Genomic DNA, 18,735 nt, shown 5'->3' with positions numbered 1-18,735 from the left:
ACGGATTATTATCGGTACTTACCTGCCACTACCCTAAAAAACTAACTCAAGGGGTTCATGCTTTCAGCTGCGTCTAAATCATAGTCCCCGCCGAATGGGTTAGTTCCATCCAAACCCACCAAGCGTAAACTCCTCCTGAATTAATTAATAAGGGGCCATCTGACGTCAATGTCCTACTAGACCGTTTCATTTCTATTCGGTTTTGTTCGTTTTATGCGATTCAGGACTCTCCACACTGGGCAGCAGAAAAGTTGACCTCCTAAGCCTTAGGATACGAAAATAAATAGCCTAAAGACTATAGTTTTAGTAGCATAAGATGACATACTAATTTCGTCTCTTATGTTCTCAGCGACCAATGTTTCTGATACCCTGAGGTCTCCAAACAACGGCACGTATAGCATGCCAAAAGGAAGAGACGAAGCAAGTGGTTAACAAAGAGTGGTAATAGAGGAACCGATTTACTACTACAAGTAGCTCTAGTAATACACACTGCCGCTGTTCTTGATGCTGAAAGTGTAATTATGCTATCCATGATGGCATATCCTAACACATTCCTATGCCTGATAACCCGTGGTTGCTTTCAGTTACTGAGCCATCTCCCCACCGAGTAGCTCAGTCTTCTGTAAGCTAATACATCCTCCGATCAAATAAGAAGTAAGTGATCCCTAAGTCGTTGAGCTATTGCTGCAATTCCTAAGACCAAAAACAAGAAGCAGAAGCTGTCGGGATTGCGGAACTTTCAGAATTAGTGAGACTGCACTCCGACACCAAGTTAACTGAAAGATGCCCTCCGTATCTCGATAGATCGATAACGAGCGCAGTTTCCCCAGACTGACGAGGGGAATTGGGTTGCTCGAGCAGCGCAATCCCCTACAGCATGCCCAAACCCTAGGGTGATGAACCGTTGGCTTTTATGTCGGGCCCTGTCCGTTCTCCAGGAGAATCGGGGTAGTCTTCACCCTTTTCTGGCTGGGTCGAGTGATTATGGTTCGTGCCAATATTGCTGCCTTGTTCCTGATTTGGTGGCTGCGTAACAGCATGCTCTCCTCTGGACGAGGCCTTGCCACTCTTTTTCCCCTTCCTGCTCTTCGCCTTGGCCTTTTCAAGAAGTCGCTTGCGATCAGCCTCTTCTTGTCGACGTTTTCGATCTTTGATCTCATACGCTCGGATCAGTGCTTTGGGAGGTTCGCCGAAAATGCTTTCGTACTCGCAGAATCCACACATCCAGTCATGTGTTGCGTTGTCGGGTTTTGTTCGTCGGGTTTCTGCAGCAACCTGACGACGGTGCCTCGCAGCCCTGTCAAGTGACCGATCAAGGCGGCGCTTACTATCTCGACGAGAACTTCCGGAGCCTCTACTAGCGGCGACGGAGGAACCGTCATGGTGAGCAACACTGCCTGGTGGCAAGGAGCCAGGGTCACCCTGGGTCGACATGTTGTGCTTATTCGCGTGGCCTTTCGCTCAGATCAGTAAACGTGTATATTCGCTCTCGCGTGTGCACTTACCAGGCCACTGAATTGTCCCAGGAACTTGGGATTCGCAGGTGAAGGTGAACTGGGTCGACGCTGGAGTGCTTTTTGTCAGAGCCGAGTGTTGCTGGAGTAAGCTCACGTTGTCCTGGCTCTGGGGTCGCAGCTTTTCAGCATTTGCGATGGCGTTTGAAATTATACCGCTTCCTTCTTGTTCTGTTTTCCCGTGTTAGAGTCTGGTGGCCTACAGATGACAGAGGTATGGAGCAATTATGGGCGAAGGCAAATGCGAATACAGAACTGAGAATCAAATGATTATGCAAGTTGCCAAGTGGCAAAAATCATTAAGGTTCCGCTCTGTCATATATGCGCAGCATAAGTAAAGCATATATGCCATTGATCCCAATAGACCAAACCATGTGAACAAGAGGGCCATGCAGGCGACTGACTAGCGAAAGCGCAACTCCCATCATGGATACATTATTCGGAAACAAGATAATACAAGAGAAGAGCAGAAGAGCAGCATATGACACTGGGCGAGAATAAGAGAACTTACCACCTAGTGCCCACTGGGCCTGAGTAGATTTTGGCGCTCGTCCGGTCCAAGAACTGTTACCATCAGGCAAGGCTCGGAGTGGGCTTCTACCGTTCCTCGCGCGTCCAAGCCTTCCTCGGCCAGGACCTGATATTCCCTGATTGTTGGTCATGAAACCACTGGTACCTGAATGCGGGTACGCTCTATCACTATGCAGTTCGCTGGTAGGAGAATGTCCTGCGTCAGTCGAAATAGCAATGGATCCCATCTCATTGTTCAACAATTGGGTGCTGTTAAGTATAGCATCGCCTGCGGAAGGGATCTTGCGCTTCTTTTTGTTGTTCGCGTTCTCAAACAAATCATAGCCGTCCGCCGATGATGTTGCAGAATGAGGTGGTTGCGCATTCGTGCGAGGTTGGTCTGGCTTTGAATGTCGTCGAGCAGCGCGGGTTAGGATCTTGGGAGGCGAGCGAGTGACCATGGTACTTCGCATGACCATTTCTTCATCGTCACCGTCACGCAATCCCAGGCCGTTTTGTCTGGGGGTGTAATTGCGCCCTGTTTCTGTCCTTCGGCTCTGTTGAGTTGGACTTGTGGAGCCTATTCTTGGTGGACTTCCCTCGTCCTTAAGTGTATATGGCGGATAATAGAAAAGGGGAGCAGTTTCGTGCGTTGAAGGGGGGTATTTTATCGTGTCTGCTACCTCCGGGGAGAGCTTCTCTCGAAGTCGACGTCTCGGTAATGGCCGAATCCGTCGGCTTGGAAATGATGACGATGCAGTATCTGGCGACATATTGGGACTTATGATCTGCGCGTGAAGAAGACAAATATCCCATTAGCATCCATGACCCTAGAAAACCGAGAAGAATAGACACGATAAAGGCAGTAACGTTCAGCATGACGAGGGATGTAATAATGGGGATATATCATGACGTTGCCAGACGTCGCTCAGCCTACCTAGCCAGCCATTGAGATAATTTGAAGTATCAAGGCCTGCTCTGCGCCGCAACTGCCTCGCAACGTCCAAAGTGAATGGAAAGCGTACCCATCAAACATTGTATTGGCTCTCATGCAAACCATAAAGTAGGTAAGGAGCAGTCGAACAGCAAGTGTGGCCAAAGGAAGGGTCGTATCGCAATTTATACAATCGATATATTGTCGACAAGCTGTCTTGATTGCAACTTGCTGAGCATACCACCAAGAAAGGGGTATCAAAATCGTGATTCGCAAACGCCAACACCGAGATCGAGGCCTTGATGTTGTCTCAGAGGGGTAACTTGGTTCGGTCGGGCTCTAAAGCGTTCTGTGTGCGGGTCAGAACATATTGTCGACATAAGGTATCACGGCTGAACGTGGAGTACTAGAGCGAGTTTTGGTCTGAGCCAGTCCAGCTTCAGCCTTGAACCTCGTCTCAAATACAAGGTCGATCGATTCTTGAAGAGGTTATATGAATGGTCGCTGGACTTGTTCGTGGTTGTCCAAGGTCGGGGCTCGCTTACCCAGTCACGGCCGGGTTACTTGTGGAGGGGGGCTTGAGAGTCTCTGGAGAAGCCTCGATCCAAACTTGACCACCCGCTGAGGTCGTCCAAAATCCAACAATAATTTAACAGAAAGAATCCAGAACGTCGGTAGCCTGAAAACAACAACGCAAAGCCCGATAGCACCTCAGAGTTGTTCTACAGTATCTGTAGCTGTGTGGTTAAATCATCACCAGTGGAGTTGTCGCAGCCAGAGCCAGGGCCATGGCCGTTGGGAGGCAGTGGAGCAGTTAGTCAGCCAAGCTGGCGCCTAATGTTTATAGGCTGGGAAGGAAGTGATTGTCCCACCTTTTGGGTTTCTCCAATTCCCAACTGACAGCACCCACAAGAAAAAGAAAAGGTCATGATTGGATTCATGACTGCTATCCTCATGCTCTGACACGTTCTACATCATCTCATTATGGACATAAGATACCGTTGAGCGCGTCCTAAAGCATACATACATGTTGCTCATGTGCCACTTACTGTACGCACATCCATGACATCCAATGTTTCCCTGATGTCATTCTCCCGAGAATCCCCATGTATGGATTGCAGGGTATGCACGGTAGAGATTTGATACATGCAGACATTATCTGCGAAAACGAGCTACTTGCTGAGGTACCTACCAAATTGACTGACCATGATGGAAGCGGAAACAAACCGTCAACTGTGGGGGTTTAGCCGCTTGATCAGCAAACAGTATGTAGGTTCCTGATTCCACTGGTAAAGGTTACAAGAAGATGTTGGAAAGGTTAACATCCAAGCTTTATGGCGCGAGACCAGATAATCTGAAGGCCCTGTCTGAAATGGCATTGACCAGCTTACTGATCTCGTTTTACACTCTACAACGGCAGAGCAGTCAAGTTTATCTGTTACCCCGACGTCAAGGTTCGAGTTGGCTACGGTGAGTGGGACTAGAATTTTCAGTGTGGCTTCTGAATGGCCAAGTACCTATGCACAGTGCCCCCGAAGACCCCTGTACCCTGGAGCTTGCAAGGTAACTACACTGATCCCGAGCGGGCAGTATGTACAGTGAGTGCTAAAATGCCCTGCAGATGGTCTTGTAGTGGTTCCATCGGTTCAGGTCTTTCTGAAGCGATAGGCAAGTGAGACCCGCGCCCACCTTCCTGCCCACTTTCCCATGCCCACGCTTGAGCAAGCCCATGTCCGCGCCTCTTCTCTTCCTTCTCCTCCTCCAAAGAAAGCTTCCGCCCACTCTTCTCCGGCACATACCACCTCATTGTTACGGTATTTCTCCGTGTCATACTCATAGCGTTTCTGCGCATTCTCGATATGCTTGCTTGCCAACCCCGTCTTCGATACGAACGCTGTACCTTCTTGTTCCAGTAGTCGCACTCGTCGCTGGTCGCTCACCAACCTAGCTCCCACGATCTTGGTCGCCATTGCATTACGTTCAATTCTCGCGATCCCACCTCCTTCTAACGTGACCACCAGCATCGGAGAGAACCTACCTGCTATACAGTATTACACGCGCCGTCGTCTGTCGAACGAGGCGTCGACCCCCCTACCCTTTCTACCAACTCGTTTTCTACTCACCTTCCACCTCACCTCGGTGACCCTGCTCCCTCAATGGCACCACCTTCGCCGCGACGGTCATCGAGAGCCCGTATCACCAATTCTCAATCTCAACAATCATCGGTATCCTCAAACACGTCAGGTCGAGCCGAGCGGAACACAAGATCTGTCGCCAAACCTTCTTCCAACAAGTCTACGCCTAGCGGCTCGTTGTCCTCGGAGCCATTTGAAGACATTGACGATACTCTTCTCGGTCGAAGGCGAAAGCGGAACCAAGAAGACGATACCGACAAAAATTCCAAGTCCGACAACTTTGATATGGTGAACGGAAGCGACGACCTTCAAGAAGAGGAGGATGAGGCTGTTCGATGCATCTGTGATGCTGAAGAATATCCAGGTCGTCCGCCTGTTGAAGGTGCCGACTTGGACTTTTTCAATGCCATTGAATTTACCGAAGATGTTACCGGCTTCTTCGTTCAATGCGACATTTGTAAAGTTTGGCAGCACGGCGCCTGCGTAGGCATTTTTAGCGCCGAGAGCTCTCCTGATGAGTATTTTTGCGAGCAATGTCGCAAAGAACTCCACAAGATTTATACGGCAAGCAATGGGTGAGTCAAACTTGTCATTCCGGTTGGATTTTGTTCAGTCAAGATGTCCCTGAGACGTTCATTTTTTGAAAATTCTGTTTTTTCACCCCGACTGCCTGTTTCACATCCCTTCGCTGCGCACTGCCATTGCGACCATCTTGCGCTGACAGTATCCTTCTCAGTCAAAAATGGTCCAAATATGTTCCACATAATCGTCCGTCGCGCGCGACGTCCCGAGCTACCTCGATCGCTAAGGAAGGCAACCGCTCACCCAAGACGGGGACGAGCAAGAGCTCGCGCCCTACTTCGGCTTCGAAAAGTTCTAAGCGAAGATCCACAATGAACAGCCGCGACCGTGCATACGAAGATGAGCAACTGTTAAGGGCCATTGAAGCAAGCAAAGAAGATGTGCCTCAAGATGGATCAGAAATCTTGACCCGACGAGCGAAACGAGGACGCAGCGACAGTGAGGAGTCAGTAGCCGTCAATGCTCGTCCACGGGACGACAAGTTGGCATCACTGAGAAATCCGATAAGCGTCAAGCGGCAAAGAACCAGCTCAAGGTCACCTTCGCCCTCCATTGAACCGGCCGAAGTACAGACTCACATTGAGTCAGACGACGAAATTAATACTCGTAATGGAACGAAGAGGGTCCGTAACAACAAGAACCAGCGAGCCAAGACCGAGAAGGAAGACAAAGAGCGCCAGAGACAAGAAGCCGCGGATAAACGCAAAGGCCGCGCAGAAAGGCGACGAGGAGAGGGTAAGCTGAACGACGATGTCTACTATAAAGCTGAGGCTGAGACTGACAATCGCTTAGACTCAGATCCTGCCGAGGAGACACCCCCTGCCGCAGCCAAACCCCCAGCTACGAAGAGCATCGAGGCACCCGTCGTTGTGGAGACCCCCGCTCCAGTAGAAACTGTGCCTGACACACCTCCTGCGAGCCATCAACCTGTTTCAGGCACCCAGAAGCGTGGCGGGAGAACTGCTCACAAGAAAGGCAAAGGGAGGAACCAGTATACCAGAGATCGAGATGGGGAAGGCGAGTCCCCAGCGCGGTCGATGTCGCGAGACATACAGAAGACCAGTGACGAGTCAACGCCGGCTCATCCGAAACCAACGAGTGAACATCGACATGGCAAGTCAAAGCCAGTCATGCACCATAAGTTGAATATGGTGGACATGAAACGACGTGTTGGTGCCATCATGGATTTTATCTCAAGGACTCAAGTAGACCTTGCAGCCGAGACATTGCCAGTGACGAACGAGAACACGAGTAACGGGGAGGTGTCGCTTCAGAAGACTCTGAGTTCTGAGACTGCTGAGAATGAAAGTACTCGGGAGTCCTCTGAGGGTACAGAATTCAAAGACTTGAACCCCATGGAAATGATGGATGTTCTGACAAGGGATATGGTCAAATGGCAGAATCAGTATACCTGATGGTACAGATTAGGTTCGCAGCAGCACATCTTGGAGTCTCTACAGCAAGGGACACGTGCTCTATTGTTATTATTTCAGGCGTTTACGGTTAAGGTACATCCAGGGGCGTCACCAGCATCCAACATTGATGCAACAGGCACGGGTTTTTCGTTCTTCTTAGGGTTTTTGGTTGTTTGTCATTTGACTGGAAGCACTCGATCGAGGCAGGGACCCTCTGGTGTTCCGGCTATCATTCTATATATACCCTAGCACGCCTCAAGGACTTGGTCATTGGTGCCTGCGCAGTTTCAGCAAGAAAGGTCATGTGGGTAAGAGACAGCACGAATTTGAGTATGATGTAAGACAATATGCTTAGGTAGTAGTGTACATGAAAAGAAAAATGCCCTATTATACAGTGATCAAGTCTTGAGTTCGTCATTCTACCTAGGCACCCGCTCGTTCTTGCGCGCGTGCTTCTTTCTGCTGCTTTTTAGCCTGGTTCATGCTGAGTGGAGGGTTAAGCATTCGCTGCTGATGTTCCTCGATTGCTTCGTCCGTTAAATCTTCGAGCATGAACTTGCCCAGCTTCCCAGTTCTCCAGTCTTTCAGGAACACGCTCGCCGCTCCATGCAAGTTAGGCTCACCCCCAGCCTTTAACTTACCCGTTTTCACAGCAACGGAAGTAAGTAGCTCCTCAACACTATTTGTAGGCTTTGAATATTGCTTGTAGAAGGCCGGGTTGAGCTTGTTGAGGCGGTAGAGTAGGTAGTCCACCAGAACCTCGGCAGGTACCAGGCCGATCTTGATGCCTTGTACGAGCGCAATCTTTATCATGGTCTCGGCGTTGTCGACGTATGGTACAAAGACACCTGGAGTATCTAATACGAATACCCCTTCACCAACACCTCTCCTCGAATCCTTGCCTTCTGTCTCCAGGATGCGAACACTCGTGCCGATCTTGCGCGTAATTCCTGGTTGCCCCCCAGTCTTGGCCGCCTTTGCAAGTTTCTGCGGTAGCCCACTACGCCGTAATGTGTTGAGCAATGAACTCTTTCCGACGTTGGGCATTCCCACGATCATGGCTCTCATTCCCGCGATTGGGTCGATTGCGCGCGCAACTTCTTTGACCTTTCTAAGGAGGGCCTTTGTTGTATCGGGACTTTCTTTGTTCCAGAGAACAAATCGATCACCATATAGCTTGCGCAGAGCATTGACGTACTCGGGTTTGTTGATTGTGAGATCGCATTTTGTGAAGACGACAATTCGCTCGCGGCCGGCAAGAGAGTGTTCTAGGATGGGATTATTCGTGGTCAAAGGGAGACGTAGGTCGCGGCATTCGAGGATGAGATGTATAGTATTCAATCTCTTGATCATATCGGATTGGGCTGTAGCATGGTGGCCTAGGTAATATGTCTTGGGAATTGAGTTTGGTAGGGCAAATGCTTGCCGAGGAATGAATTGCGCCATTGTGTCGGTTTATTCGAGAAGAGTTCCCGTTGTCATGTATGTTGCATGTTGTTTTGGATTCGCGATAGATTGACGTCGAGAGATTGCAGATATGTGATGATGCTGGGATAGTTATTAAGGTATATTAATTCAAGACCCTGAAAAAGAGGACTGGTAATGCTAGACTTCAGCCTTGTTAGTGAGATCCACCTTCATCTCAGCCTTGCCCCTCCGCACGTGCAGATAGCTGAAAGTGACGTCATTCTACCTTTCTTCAATGCCGAACCAATTGAGTTTCTGAATTCAACCACGCGGTTCAAGAGACAATAAGCCAAAGTATAAATGAACATGATCAAACCGTTTGTGGTACCGACAAGGGACGATGGCAAATAACCATCAAACGCCAAGAAACATTCCAAAGCCAAGAAAAAAGCCATGACCAGGCTCTTCATCTGGACCAGACTGATAAATTGACTCGGCACCCTCACTCACTCAAAGTCGAGGGAAGATGCATCATGTACTTGCTTTCCATTCACCTCGGAACCGACGAGTTTTGTCTTGTTTCTATATTCCAATTTGACGTGAACAATGGCTAGGCTTGAGACTGAACCAGTTCTAGACTCAATTGATATCGAGAGAAGACCAACCTTTGGATCTGCCAACACTGTTACACCAAACACCAATACTCAAGATGCACCAGGTGTTACAGCCGATCATTCGGATCCACCCAGTCAAGAGAGTCGATCATCCAAGTACTTCGGAAAAGAGGGCAGTCTTCGTCCCTTTCGGCTGCTAAAGGAGGATGTCATCAACCTCAAAGGCCGGTACCTATCAGACTGGCAAGTCTTTAACCAGCAGGTAGTTGCGAGTGCCGTCTACATCTTCTTCACCAACCTTTTACCCGGCATCACCTTTGCAAGTGACTTGTATACCTTGACTGGAAAGTCGTGGGGCACTATCGAGGTTGTCTTCAGCACTGGTCTTTGCGGTCTTATATTCTCTCTGTAGGTGTTACTCATATTGCGAGACTCAGCTGAGTTACGCGCTGACGACAATAGTTTCTCAGGTCAACCTCTCACGATTCTTGGTGTGACGGGTCCTTTTTCAGTCCTGGCCGAGAACGTTTACGAACTATGCGACAAGCACTTCCATGTATGTTGAACGAGTAGTCTAAAGCTAAGTCGTCTAACGATAAACAAATAGGTCGAATTTCTGCCTGTTATGGCGTGGACTCTCATCCATGCTGGCTGGATGCACTATCTCCTTGCCATCTTCAATGCCCATGACTGGACAATGCAATATGTCACTCATTTCAGCGCCGACATCTTTTCTCTGCTCAACAGTGTCATCTACTTCCACAAGGCCGCCATGGAACTGAAGCGTACTCATGCCCGAGTCTCACTCGCTGCCTTCCTCTATGCCGTCCTAGGCGCCATAGGGACTTGTCTTCTAGCCATTTTGTTGTCTACTGCAAACTCATGGAAGCCCGTGTTCCATCGTTACGTTCGGCTTGGTCTTACAGAGTATGCGGCTGCCATTTCCATCATCTTCTGGATTGGGATCCCATACATTGGAGAACTAGCCTCGCTGGACCATATTAGACTCGAGGTGCAGACTAGCTTTCGGCCTACAAACCCTGACAGAACTACCTTTTTTGTTCGGTTCTGGGAGGCGCCTATCGAATGGGTGTTCCTGTCCATCATTCCAGGCGCCATCGTTACAGTCTTGTTCTACTTCGATCATGAAATCAGTAGCATTATCTGCACTGTAGAGCGATACGGGACCAAGAAGCCAGGCGGCTATGCTTGGGATGTGGCTCTTCTGGGAACAACTACGATAATATGTGGTATTCTCGGCATCCCCCCGGCCAATGGTCTCCTCCCCCAAGCGCCGCTTCACTCAGAATCGCTGATGCACTATGTCCTGGAGAGTCCTCCTGCGGAAGAGGGTGAGCAACCAGAGGCGCCCCGTCATGTCGCAAGGACCTATGAGCAGAGATACTCGCACTTCATTCAGGCTACTCTAATTCTCGTTTTTGTGTCACCTCCCCTGCAGAAGCTGCTGGGCCTCACGCAGACCTCCGTGCTTGCCGGGCTCTTTCTTTTCATGGGCTACCAGTCCTTGTCCGTCAACCCTATCCTGGAACGGATCGTCAATCTCCTCACTGCACCATCTGATCTTCCTGAACTTCCCACTGGTGTTAGCTGGCTCGGAATTCACATGTACACCATCACTCAAATCATCATGACCAGTGTCGTCTTCGGTGTGACCCTGACGGTTGCAGCTCCTGCATTTCCATTGATTATCATTGCCTTGGTCCCTATCCGATTATCGGTCATGAACCGGATTTGGAGTCGTGAGACATTACGAAGAGTAGATGGGTGGGCATGCCGGGAGGGGAAACCAGAGGATGATCCGATTCCAGTACAGACAATTGGACACGAAGAGAAGTCCGATGTCTGACTGCATTAATATATTCGTATTTCCGGAATACCCCAGGCGCTCTCAAGGGTAAAAATACATAGATAAACTTTGGTGACACCACACACGGCGTCTTGATTTGTTAGCCATCCATGCCACCCCACAAAGGCGACCACTGGTCTTTCACTTCTATACGCTCATAAACTGGTTGTGATAAGCAAGTTTCAAGTTAAGTAACTATCGAGAATCGAATACAGATCTTCTATATTAAGGACCGGTCATCCCTTCCCATCCCTACTAGCGATCACTCACTCTACCTTAACAGACCAACAACTAATATCGACAAGTCTGCATTAGTACTGCACATGATGGAGCATATACATGGTAAATATGCTTTTGTTACGGGTGGAGGCTCTGGTATGATTTCTCAATGGTATAGAAAACACCGACAATTTCAGAACTAATCGCGCGAAAAGGCATCAACCTGTGTTTTGTTCGCCTATTGCTCCAAAATGGATTCTCGGTTCTCATAGTAGATCGCAGGCTTCGAGTCGAAGCCCAACAACTCATGGAACAGTACCCATTCGAGGGCGACAACAGCAAAGCTGAATTACTGTTTCAAGAGACCGACGTCACATCCTGGCCTCAGCTAACAGCTGCGTGGAAAACAGCCTTGGAGAAGTTTCCAAAGGTTGATATCGTTGTCGCCGGAGCAGGACTATTCGAACCTCCATGGTATTCGTTCTGGGATGCTCCCAAGACGGAGACTAACAAAAAAACTGTTTCTCAGGATGATGCTGATGCCGATCCCGGGCACTATCGTGTTCTAGACGTGAACTTGGTGTCTCCGATTCGGCTCAGCCAACTAGCTATTGGATACTGGACAAAGGCAAAGCACAAGGGATGTCTCATACATGTTGGTAGCATTGCTGGCTATGCTGCTGCAATCACAACGCCTTTGTACTTTGCCAGCAAGCACGGCTTACACGGCTTCGTGAGATCGCTTGGAGGACTGCGGGATAAACTCGACATCCGTGTTGCATGTGTAGCTCCAGGAGCTACAGCGGTAAGCTTGTTGAAATCTCGCTTGCAGTCTCTCACGATGGCTACTGACATCAAGACTAGACTCCTATGTGGAGCGAAGATCCGACCAAAGAAGTCATGTTAGAACAAGATACTATTCTCATCAGTCCCGAGGAAGTAGCACAAGGCATGTGGAGACTTGTTATCGACCCGGAATTGGGCGACGGTACCATCCTCGAAGTGACAAAGGGTGCAACAAGAGTCGTGCCTCTCTATAACGCACCGGCTCCTACTGGAGAAGGCGTCATGGTACCTGGCTATGCGGATTCCGTTGGAGAAATCTATGAAAGGCTGAAGGATGAAGGTTTGGACGTGTAACTCAATGTCCACATATTGGACTTGAACAAGCCGCCATGGCCTCTTTTACCAGTATTCGGGGACATAACATCAACGGTAGATAGTTCAAATGCATGGATAAGTAGAACACGCAGATCCCTCAACAAATGGTATTTTTAGAACCAGTGATGCAGATCGCTTCGCTTGTGTGTTCTGGCTTCAGCTCTGTGTTACGACACGCAAGCCAGCCCTGGTAAATCCCATAGATCCCGAGTCAGTCTTCTGGCGCATGGATCAGACTGAGCACCGTGGATAGTAAGGATCTAGGGTCCAGTCCTGCACAGCCTCATACCCAACATTAACAAAGATTCTCTCTGGAAACCGAGCTTAGACCATTATCTTGGCACTCTTAGGCCGCTTGAGGCTTTACCTCACTCATTCAGAATCAACGGTTGAAATGACTTCTTTTTTATTTCAGAAATAGACTCGTACAACCCAGGACAGCAGCCGTAAACTCCCTTTTAATCTTCTGAACCATGACTGATCAGAAGGAGCTTTATAGCTCTTGCAAGCAAATATTTCTCCCAGCACATTCTCCAGGTTGCAAAAGCAGAAGCCGCTCAGATCATGGTGGCAAGAAATAAACGAAAGATAATGGCGTGAAACCCATAAGATGATTGTACACTTGAGTGCTGTATCATAATAGCGTAGATAACTAAAGCAATGCCAGTGAAGAAGAAAATAAATCCATAATCGCACACCGGATAAGTGAGCTCGCGAAACGAGTTGGGTATCTTGATGAGCCGTCTTCATCATACTGCACTGCTCTTGATTTCCTTCTCTTCTACATCTCCTTGTCTATCACAGACACCCTCTCCTCCAAGACATAAGCTGAAAACATCGTCCTCGCGGTGTTGAGAGAAACGTGTTGTTCCAAAAGAAGTAATGGACCTGCTCGCATTGCGCCGTAAAGCTGCGAGCTCGATCGTTAATAGGAATAGGTAGGTGTAAAGTGTTTGTTTGTCTTGTTGTCTCAATTTCTGGTCTTTGAATATGTAAATAGTTGAATGCGAAAAACAGGGTGGCTGACGAGCCAGAAATGGTGGTATGGAGTAGGTGCGATTTAGCTCTAGGTATCCAAAACCTTGTCGGTTTACTTGATGTTCTTGAAAAGGTCAGAACCAAGGCTTCCGTTGTCCTTTTCGATAGCGGTTAACTCGGGTATCATAGGAGGCGGCGGGCCGGGTTGCTTCTGGGGAGTCGGTGCGCGAGGAGGTTCTTCCATATACATGGTGCTGGCTCGTTTGTCGGGGAGGGGATCTCCGCTTCTCATGCGCCTGAACCAGCCACTGGCTCTCTTGTTCTTGCGCTCGTCGAGATAACTCGCACCGCCCTGGCTGGCTGGGCGAGCATGTCCAGGTGGGGGGGACTGGACACTTGCGTTCGATGATTTCTGGCCCTCTGCATAACTGTTATTCAACATGGTCCTACTCAATAGGCGACGGATGCTGCCTTGACGGCTTGAAGCAGCAGGGCTCAACGGAGCATCGTCGTCGGCGTTGCGCTTGGTTCCAGCGAGATTACCATTAGAAGAAGCAGTCACGCTTGGCTGCGGTGTGCTGTTGCCGACGTCCTCGGTGACACTGCTGTATGTATCCTGTGCCGACTCCTTGGGGGCTTCGTTCTTGGCTTCCTTGACCGGGGGCGGTGTCTGTGGAGGCGTTGGGACCTTTTGGACAGGTGAATCCGGAGGCGGTGGGATATCGGTGCCGTCTGTGATACTGCCAAAATTGAGGTTGAGGGCAGGTAGCTGAAAGCGTGAGCCTCCGCTACTCTTGCCAAAAAGAGACGACATGATGTTGATTAAGCCGTTGATTCGTTCAATGCACAAGACAATGCGGATCGGACGGTTTCTGAAAAGAGGCTGTTCGAGGCTGTCGACCAAAAAATCGGAAAGGGGTTTTGGCGAGAAAGAATCGAGAAGCTCAAAGAGAAAAGAATTGAGCTAGAATAGAAAGTGTCGATAAAGTTGCAATCGACGACTGGGATGCAACAGTTGCAAAAAGATGACGAAGCAGAGTTTCGACTCCCCGCAAGAACAAGGCGACGAGAAAGGAGAGGTTTGATCAACGGCTCGACCCAGGTCAGGTCAGGTCAAGGATGTGCAGTACAGGTATGTATCTATCTGTAGGCGTGCTGTATGGATCTGTACAGGATGGAGGTGGAAAATTGGAGCAAGGGTCGGGTGGCTTGTGGTTGACTGCAAGCTGCAAGGATTCGCAACGCGGCGTGGCGTGCTTTTCTGGATGCTATGATGACGATCCCGGTCGTGAAGTGCAATTGATGGGACGAAGAGAAGGACAGTTGCGATAGTGATGTTGGACGCTCGCAATGGGGAAGCAGGATAAAAGATAGAGAAGGAGAGTGGAGGGTTGTTGAAAGGATGATGAGGAAGGAGAAATAAGGTCTTTGCTGGAGAAAGAATACTCAAAAGTACAGGAACAGGTTCAGGTACCTGCTAACCAACTTGATCCAGGTGCTAAGACAGGTAGAATTGGTGCAAGACGGGGTCTTGGGGTCTTGGGAGGAACCCAGCCTGGTGGTGGGCGAGGGTAAGTGGAGAAATGCCGTGGCTGGCACTTGCACTTGCACTTGCGCTTGCACTTGGACCTAATGGGGATACATTGGAAATACTTGCATGTTCGCCTGCAACCCACTGTTTCCTCTTCTGGACCTGCCCCTGAGAGACTGCAGTGAGCCCGTTCTCCCCTGGACCCTGCTGCTAGCCACGCGGGTTGGGCGCTGGGCGACTTTGGGTTCGAGAAGTCCTCTTTAGTACTCGGGATGCCAAGATAGGCCCCATGGGATTAGTCTCTATGAGGAGTAGCGGGACAACCCGCAGGCAGTGGTTTTACGAAGTACAAGTACCTGGAGAGTACCTGTTACCATTGGAACTCCAAAACCTGTCATGCAATCACTCAAGTGCCATTATTGAATAATACCAAGTAATGATTACTGCTATACTCACATCTAGACAGATATAGCATTTGAAACTGTTACAATATGTACATATCAAATTCATATACTATAGCATTGCTGATTTAAATTACAATAACGCCTAGACGATTAATCGTGATCACGGCCCCATTCCTAACATTCCCATTCAATGCAGGCAGGCAAGGAAGCAGGATATTATTCTGCAGTGTACATTGCTCTACTAAATATAGAAATTTTGGCCTCTAAACTTTCGAGTATAAGAGTAAATAACCAAAGAGTTTGGTCCAAGTAACATAAACGGGCTCAATAATTTCATCTCTTATGTTTCTATCAACCAACTTTTCCAACGTCGTGAGGGTACTCCTGGTACTATAACGCCACAGACGTGTGCCAATGCCAAAAGTCAAATATACCCCAGTGACGCATGTTTCAACTAAGTTGTGAACACTTCGTCAATCTGGATATATCCCACGCGTTTCAAGACCTTCGGAATGTCTCATCCGAATCCGAAATCTTGATCTTTTGCTCAGATATAGTAAAAACTTGACTGCCTCGTTGGCTCCAGTCGACTCAGTCATACGCCCAACAGTGCCGGGAGGAATAGTCGATCATTACCAACAAGTATCGGGTTTCTCTGCCAGAGTTTCATGCATGGAGGGGTTCCTATTTTGTCTTGATTGGTTCGGGTCTTACCCGTATCGTACACTGTCCCAGCCTGCCAGTATCCGTTTACTCTACCACGTCGTTTGCCATTGTTGACCACCACAAACCTCAATCGTTACTGATTGTGATGAAAGGCCTATTATAGATTGCTTTGGCAACATGTACGTTGCCTCTATTGCCACTAGTGTTGCCATTATTGGTTCTCGGTCTTTGGAGAACTTGCTGTGCAATAATATCCATCCTTATCGTTAACACCGTTTCCTCTGCTAGTAGAGTCCAGACCGGATGAGACAAACGGTCATTTGTTCTTTCACTTTGGAGAAAGACTCAACACATCAGTAATAGTGCTATTCAGATAATACAGTTAGAGCTCCGTGAAGCTGACCTCAGAGCTGTAGAACACTTGGCTACTTGCCTAAGAGCCAAAACAATTTAGTCACTTTGTGCTATCTCGGACTGTCGGTATGTAACGCAATAGTCCATGTCAATAATTTGAAAATATTATTCGTATACCCAGCCTTACTATAATACCGGCAAAATACCTTTCTTCCGAGATGAGATTAATCTCCCTTGTGTCGCCATGTAACTTCACTGGGAGCTTTAGGTACTAAGCATAACCTATACATGGGTAGGATGTTTGATCAACAAAAGAAAGTGATCTGACTGGATTGTGTTTCCATGGGAGACCAGGAACAGAGTAGAAATGCACTAAAACATGTTTCATCAATTGTCTGGCCTTTGCAGATTAAACATTGCATGATTCAAGTTTAGGACGTTCTCCCTTTGCTCCGCCTAGCGAAGAGGTAACCCAAAGAGAAATCTGCTTGAATGTATGTCTACCTACGCTCTCCTTCCCCTGACCTTGTCGAGTCATGATAAGCTTGATGAAATGTAAAAGTTCTCTCAAGTAACTTGAATTTTCAATGGTGGTAAACTAAGGCAGTGGAAACAAGCCTATCCCCTTCTTAGCTACCTATTGCAGAGAAACATGTTTTGATCGTCTCGTTCAAAGTTCCCGATCTAGGAAAGCACAAAAGTCGAAACCCCCGCGTTCCACAAGGATCCAATTTTCCACAATTCGACTCTGGACCCCGATATTCAGAGACTGTTAAGGACCCCCCGCTTAATCGCAAACTTTGATTGGCAGTTAAACTTGTTCCTCGCTTGCACGCTAACGTCATAGTCTTGTAGAGCTTTCGTCAATTTAGGACTGAGCTCAGCTGAACCTGTTTCGTTGAGTCGCAAAGCAACTTCAAGTAAAGAAGAGCTATCAATTCTGATACAACCACATAATAATTGATAATTCATCAATTCATCAATTCATCATGGCTAGCTCACAGTGTTTACGCCTTAGGCCGCTTGCTTCTGGGCTTACTAGGCCTTCGGCAAAGCTCAGCGCTCAACATATGACAAGACTTCCCATGACTGCGGCACGATATAAGTCGGGTCCTTATGGCTACACACAAGCAAAGGCCCTGGTTTTCTCCAAGCCCGGCGAGCCTTCTGACGTGCTTAGGTGAGTAACTCATTCTTCCTGGCAGTGGCATAATCTAACAGACAATCATCAGCCTACATACTCACTCTATATCGCCATCCATCCCCTCGAACTCGGTCCTCGTCCAAGCACTCGCCGCTCCCATCAATCCCGCCGATATCAACACCGTCCAGGGCACATATGGTTCCAAGCCTCCATTTACTTCCTTGATCGGCACCTCTGAGCCTTCCGCCATTCCCGGCAACGAAGGTGTTTTCGAGGTCGTTTCTACCGGCTCGCCCTCCTCATCACTTCAGAAAGGCGACTGGGTCATCCCCGCCATTGGCCAGTTCGGAACCTGGAGGACACACGCCGTCGATGAGGCCGACAAGTTTCTCAAGATCGATAAAGAGGGCCTGACTCCTACACAGGTTGCGACTGTCAGTGTCAACCCATCTACTGCATACCGTATCTTGCGACATTACGGCCCCAATGCCGGTCTTCAGGCGGGCTTGGGTATGCGCCCGCTTGAAGTCGGCAGTGGACAATGGTTCATCCAAAACGGTGCCAACTCAGGCGTTGGGCGAGCCGCCATCCAATTCGGTAAGCTTTGGGGGTTGAGGAGCATCAACGTTGTTCGCGACCGTGATACTCCCGAGGCCACCGAGACTCTCAGGAAAGAGCTTCTTGACCTTGGCGCAGATGTGGTTGTCACTGAGTCGCAGTTCCTATCCCGTGAGTGGAGAGACCAGCTCGCCGAGATTACCCGTAAGGGCCGTGAGGAAATTGGACTCGGTCTCAACTGTGTCGGAGGCAAGTCAGCAACCGCCCTTGCACGATCTCTTGGCAACGGCGCAACGCTTGTCTCATACGGCGGTATGGCCAAACAGCCAGTCCAACTACCTCTCGGTCTCCTGATATTCAAGGACACCCGTTTCACTGGTTTTTGGTTGAGTCGACTGAACGAGCAGGATCCAACTGGCAGAAAACATGCAATCAACGATATCCTCCAGATCATCCGTTCAGGCCAGTTCCGCGACGTGCCTATTGAGGAGGTCAAGTGGGATTGGGATACTGAAGAGGAGACTTTGCGCAATGCTGTGCAGCAGGGTCTTCAGGGATTCCGCAAGGGTAAGGGTGTCTTTACTTTTGGTGAAACATGAGGAGAAGAAAAAGAAAAGAAATAGGCCGACAACGGTTTAATGATGCCTGTAAGCTCTTGGCTGGTATGGTCCACAACGCCGATTAAAAGCAAAAGACGAAATGAGTACACGAGTCTCGGTGTTTGATATAGACAGCAATTATG

At 48.8% G+C, this 18,735-nt stretch overlaps 7 protein-coding genes across 7 annotated transcripts; 4 read left to right on the top strand and 3 right to left on the bottom strand.

Moving 5' to 3' along the window:
- Window positions 1-421: 421 nt before the first annotated feature.
- On the bottom strand, window positions 422-1,458 carry FGSG_08515 (uncharacterized protein). The gene has a single exon (XM_011321943.1). The coding sequence runs from the start codon at window positions 1,432-1,434 to the stop codon at window positions 889-891; it is 546 nt and encodes a 181-aa protein (XP_011320245.1). The 5' UTR covers window positions 1,435-1,458; the 3' UTR covers window positions 422-888.
- A 3,656-nt stretch (window positions 1,459-5,114) lies between these two features.
- On the top strand, window positions 5,115-7,090 carry FGSG_08516 (uncharacterized protein; the record flags this gene model as incomplete). The annotated part of the gene is made up of 2 exons (XM_011321942.1): window positions 5,115-5,668; window positions 5,830-7,090. 2 exons carry the CDS (start codon window positions 5,115-5,117, stop codon window positions 7,088-7,090), a joined length of 1,815 nt encoding a protein of 604 aa, XP_011320244.1.
- Window positions 7,091-7,513: 423 nt separating this feature from the next.
- On the bottom strand, window positions 7,514-8,536 carry FGSG_08517 (uncharacterized protein; the record flags this gene model as incomplete). The annotated part of the gene is made up of 1 exon (XM_011321941.1): window positions 7,514-8,536. One exon carries the CDS (start codon window positions 8,534-8,536, stop codon window positions 7,514-7,516), a length of 1,023 nt encoding a protein of 340 aa, XP_011320243.1.
- Window positions 8,537-9,103: 567 nt separating this feature from the next.
- FGSG_08518 (uncharacterized protein) lies at window positions 9,104-10,978 on the top strand (the record flags this gene model as incomplete). Its single annotated transcript, XM_011321940.1, has 3 exons — window positions 9,104-9,519; window positions 9,574-9,667; window positions 9,719-10,978. 3 exons carry the CDS (start codon window positions 9,104-9,106, stop codon window positions 10,976-10,978), a joined length of 1,770 nt encoding a protein of 589 aa, XP_011320242.1.
- Window positions 10,979-11,304: 326 nt separating this feature from the next.
- Window positions 11,305-12,337, top strand: FGSG_08519 (uncharacterized protein; the record flags this gene model as incomplete). The annotated part of the gene is made up of 3 exons (XM_011321939.1): window positions 11,305-11,353; window positions 11,395-12,002; window positions 12,062-12,337. 3 exons carry the CDS (start codon window positions 11,305-11,307, stop codon window positions 12,335-12,337), a joined length of 933 nt encoding a protein of 310 aa, XP_011320241.1.
- A 268-nt stretch (window positions 12,338-12,605) lies between these two features.
- On the bottom strand, window positions 12,606-14,150 carry FGSG_08520 (uncharacterized protein; the record flags this gene model as incomplete). The annotated part of the gene is made up of 1 exon (XM_011321938.1): window positions 12,606-14,150. The coding sequence occupies one exon, from the start codon at window positions 14,148-14,150 to the stop codon at window positions 13,449-13,451; it is 702 nt and encodes a 233-aa protein (XP_011320240.1). The 3' UTR covers window positions 12,606-13,448.
- A 3,130-nt stretch (window positions 14,151-17,280) lies between these two features.
- FGSG_08521 (uncharacterized protein) lies at window positions 17,281-18,592 on the top strand (the record flags this gene model as incomplete). Its single annotated transcript, XM_011321937.1, has 2 exons — window positions 17,281-17,471; window positions 17,524-18,592. The coding sequence occupies 2 exons, from the start codon at window positions 17,281-17,283 to the stop codon at window positions 18,590-18,592; spliced, it is 1,260 nt and encodes a 419-aa protein (XP_011320239.1).
- Window positions 18,593-18,735: the final 143 nt, after the last annotated feature.

This window comes from Fusarium graminearum, chromosome 2 (assembly GCF_000240135.3).
Source record: "Fusarium graminearum PH-1 chromosome 2, whole genome shotgun sequence".
In the NCBI taxonomy this organism is placed as follows: Eukaryota; Fungi; Ascomycota; class Sordariomycetes; order Hypocreales; family Nectriaceae; genus Fusarium; species Fusarium graminearum.
Note: the sequence above shows the minus strand (reverse complement) of the source record. Positions and strands in the feature narration are given on the sequence as shown.

Excerpts from the sequence above, each read along its gene's own strand:
- FGSG_08515 (XM_011321943.1), bottom strand. The coding sequence starts at position 1,434 with ATGTCGACCCAGGGTGACCCTGGCTCCTTGCCACCAGGCAGTGTTGCT.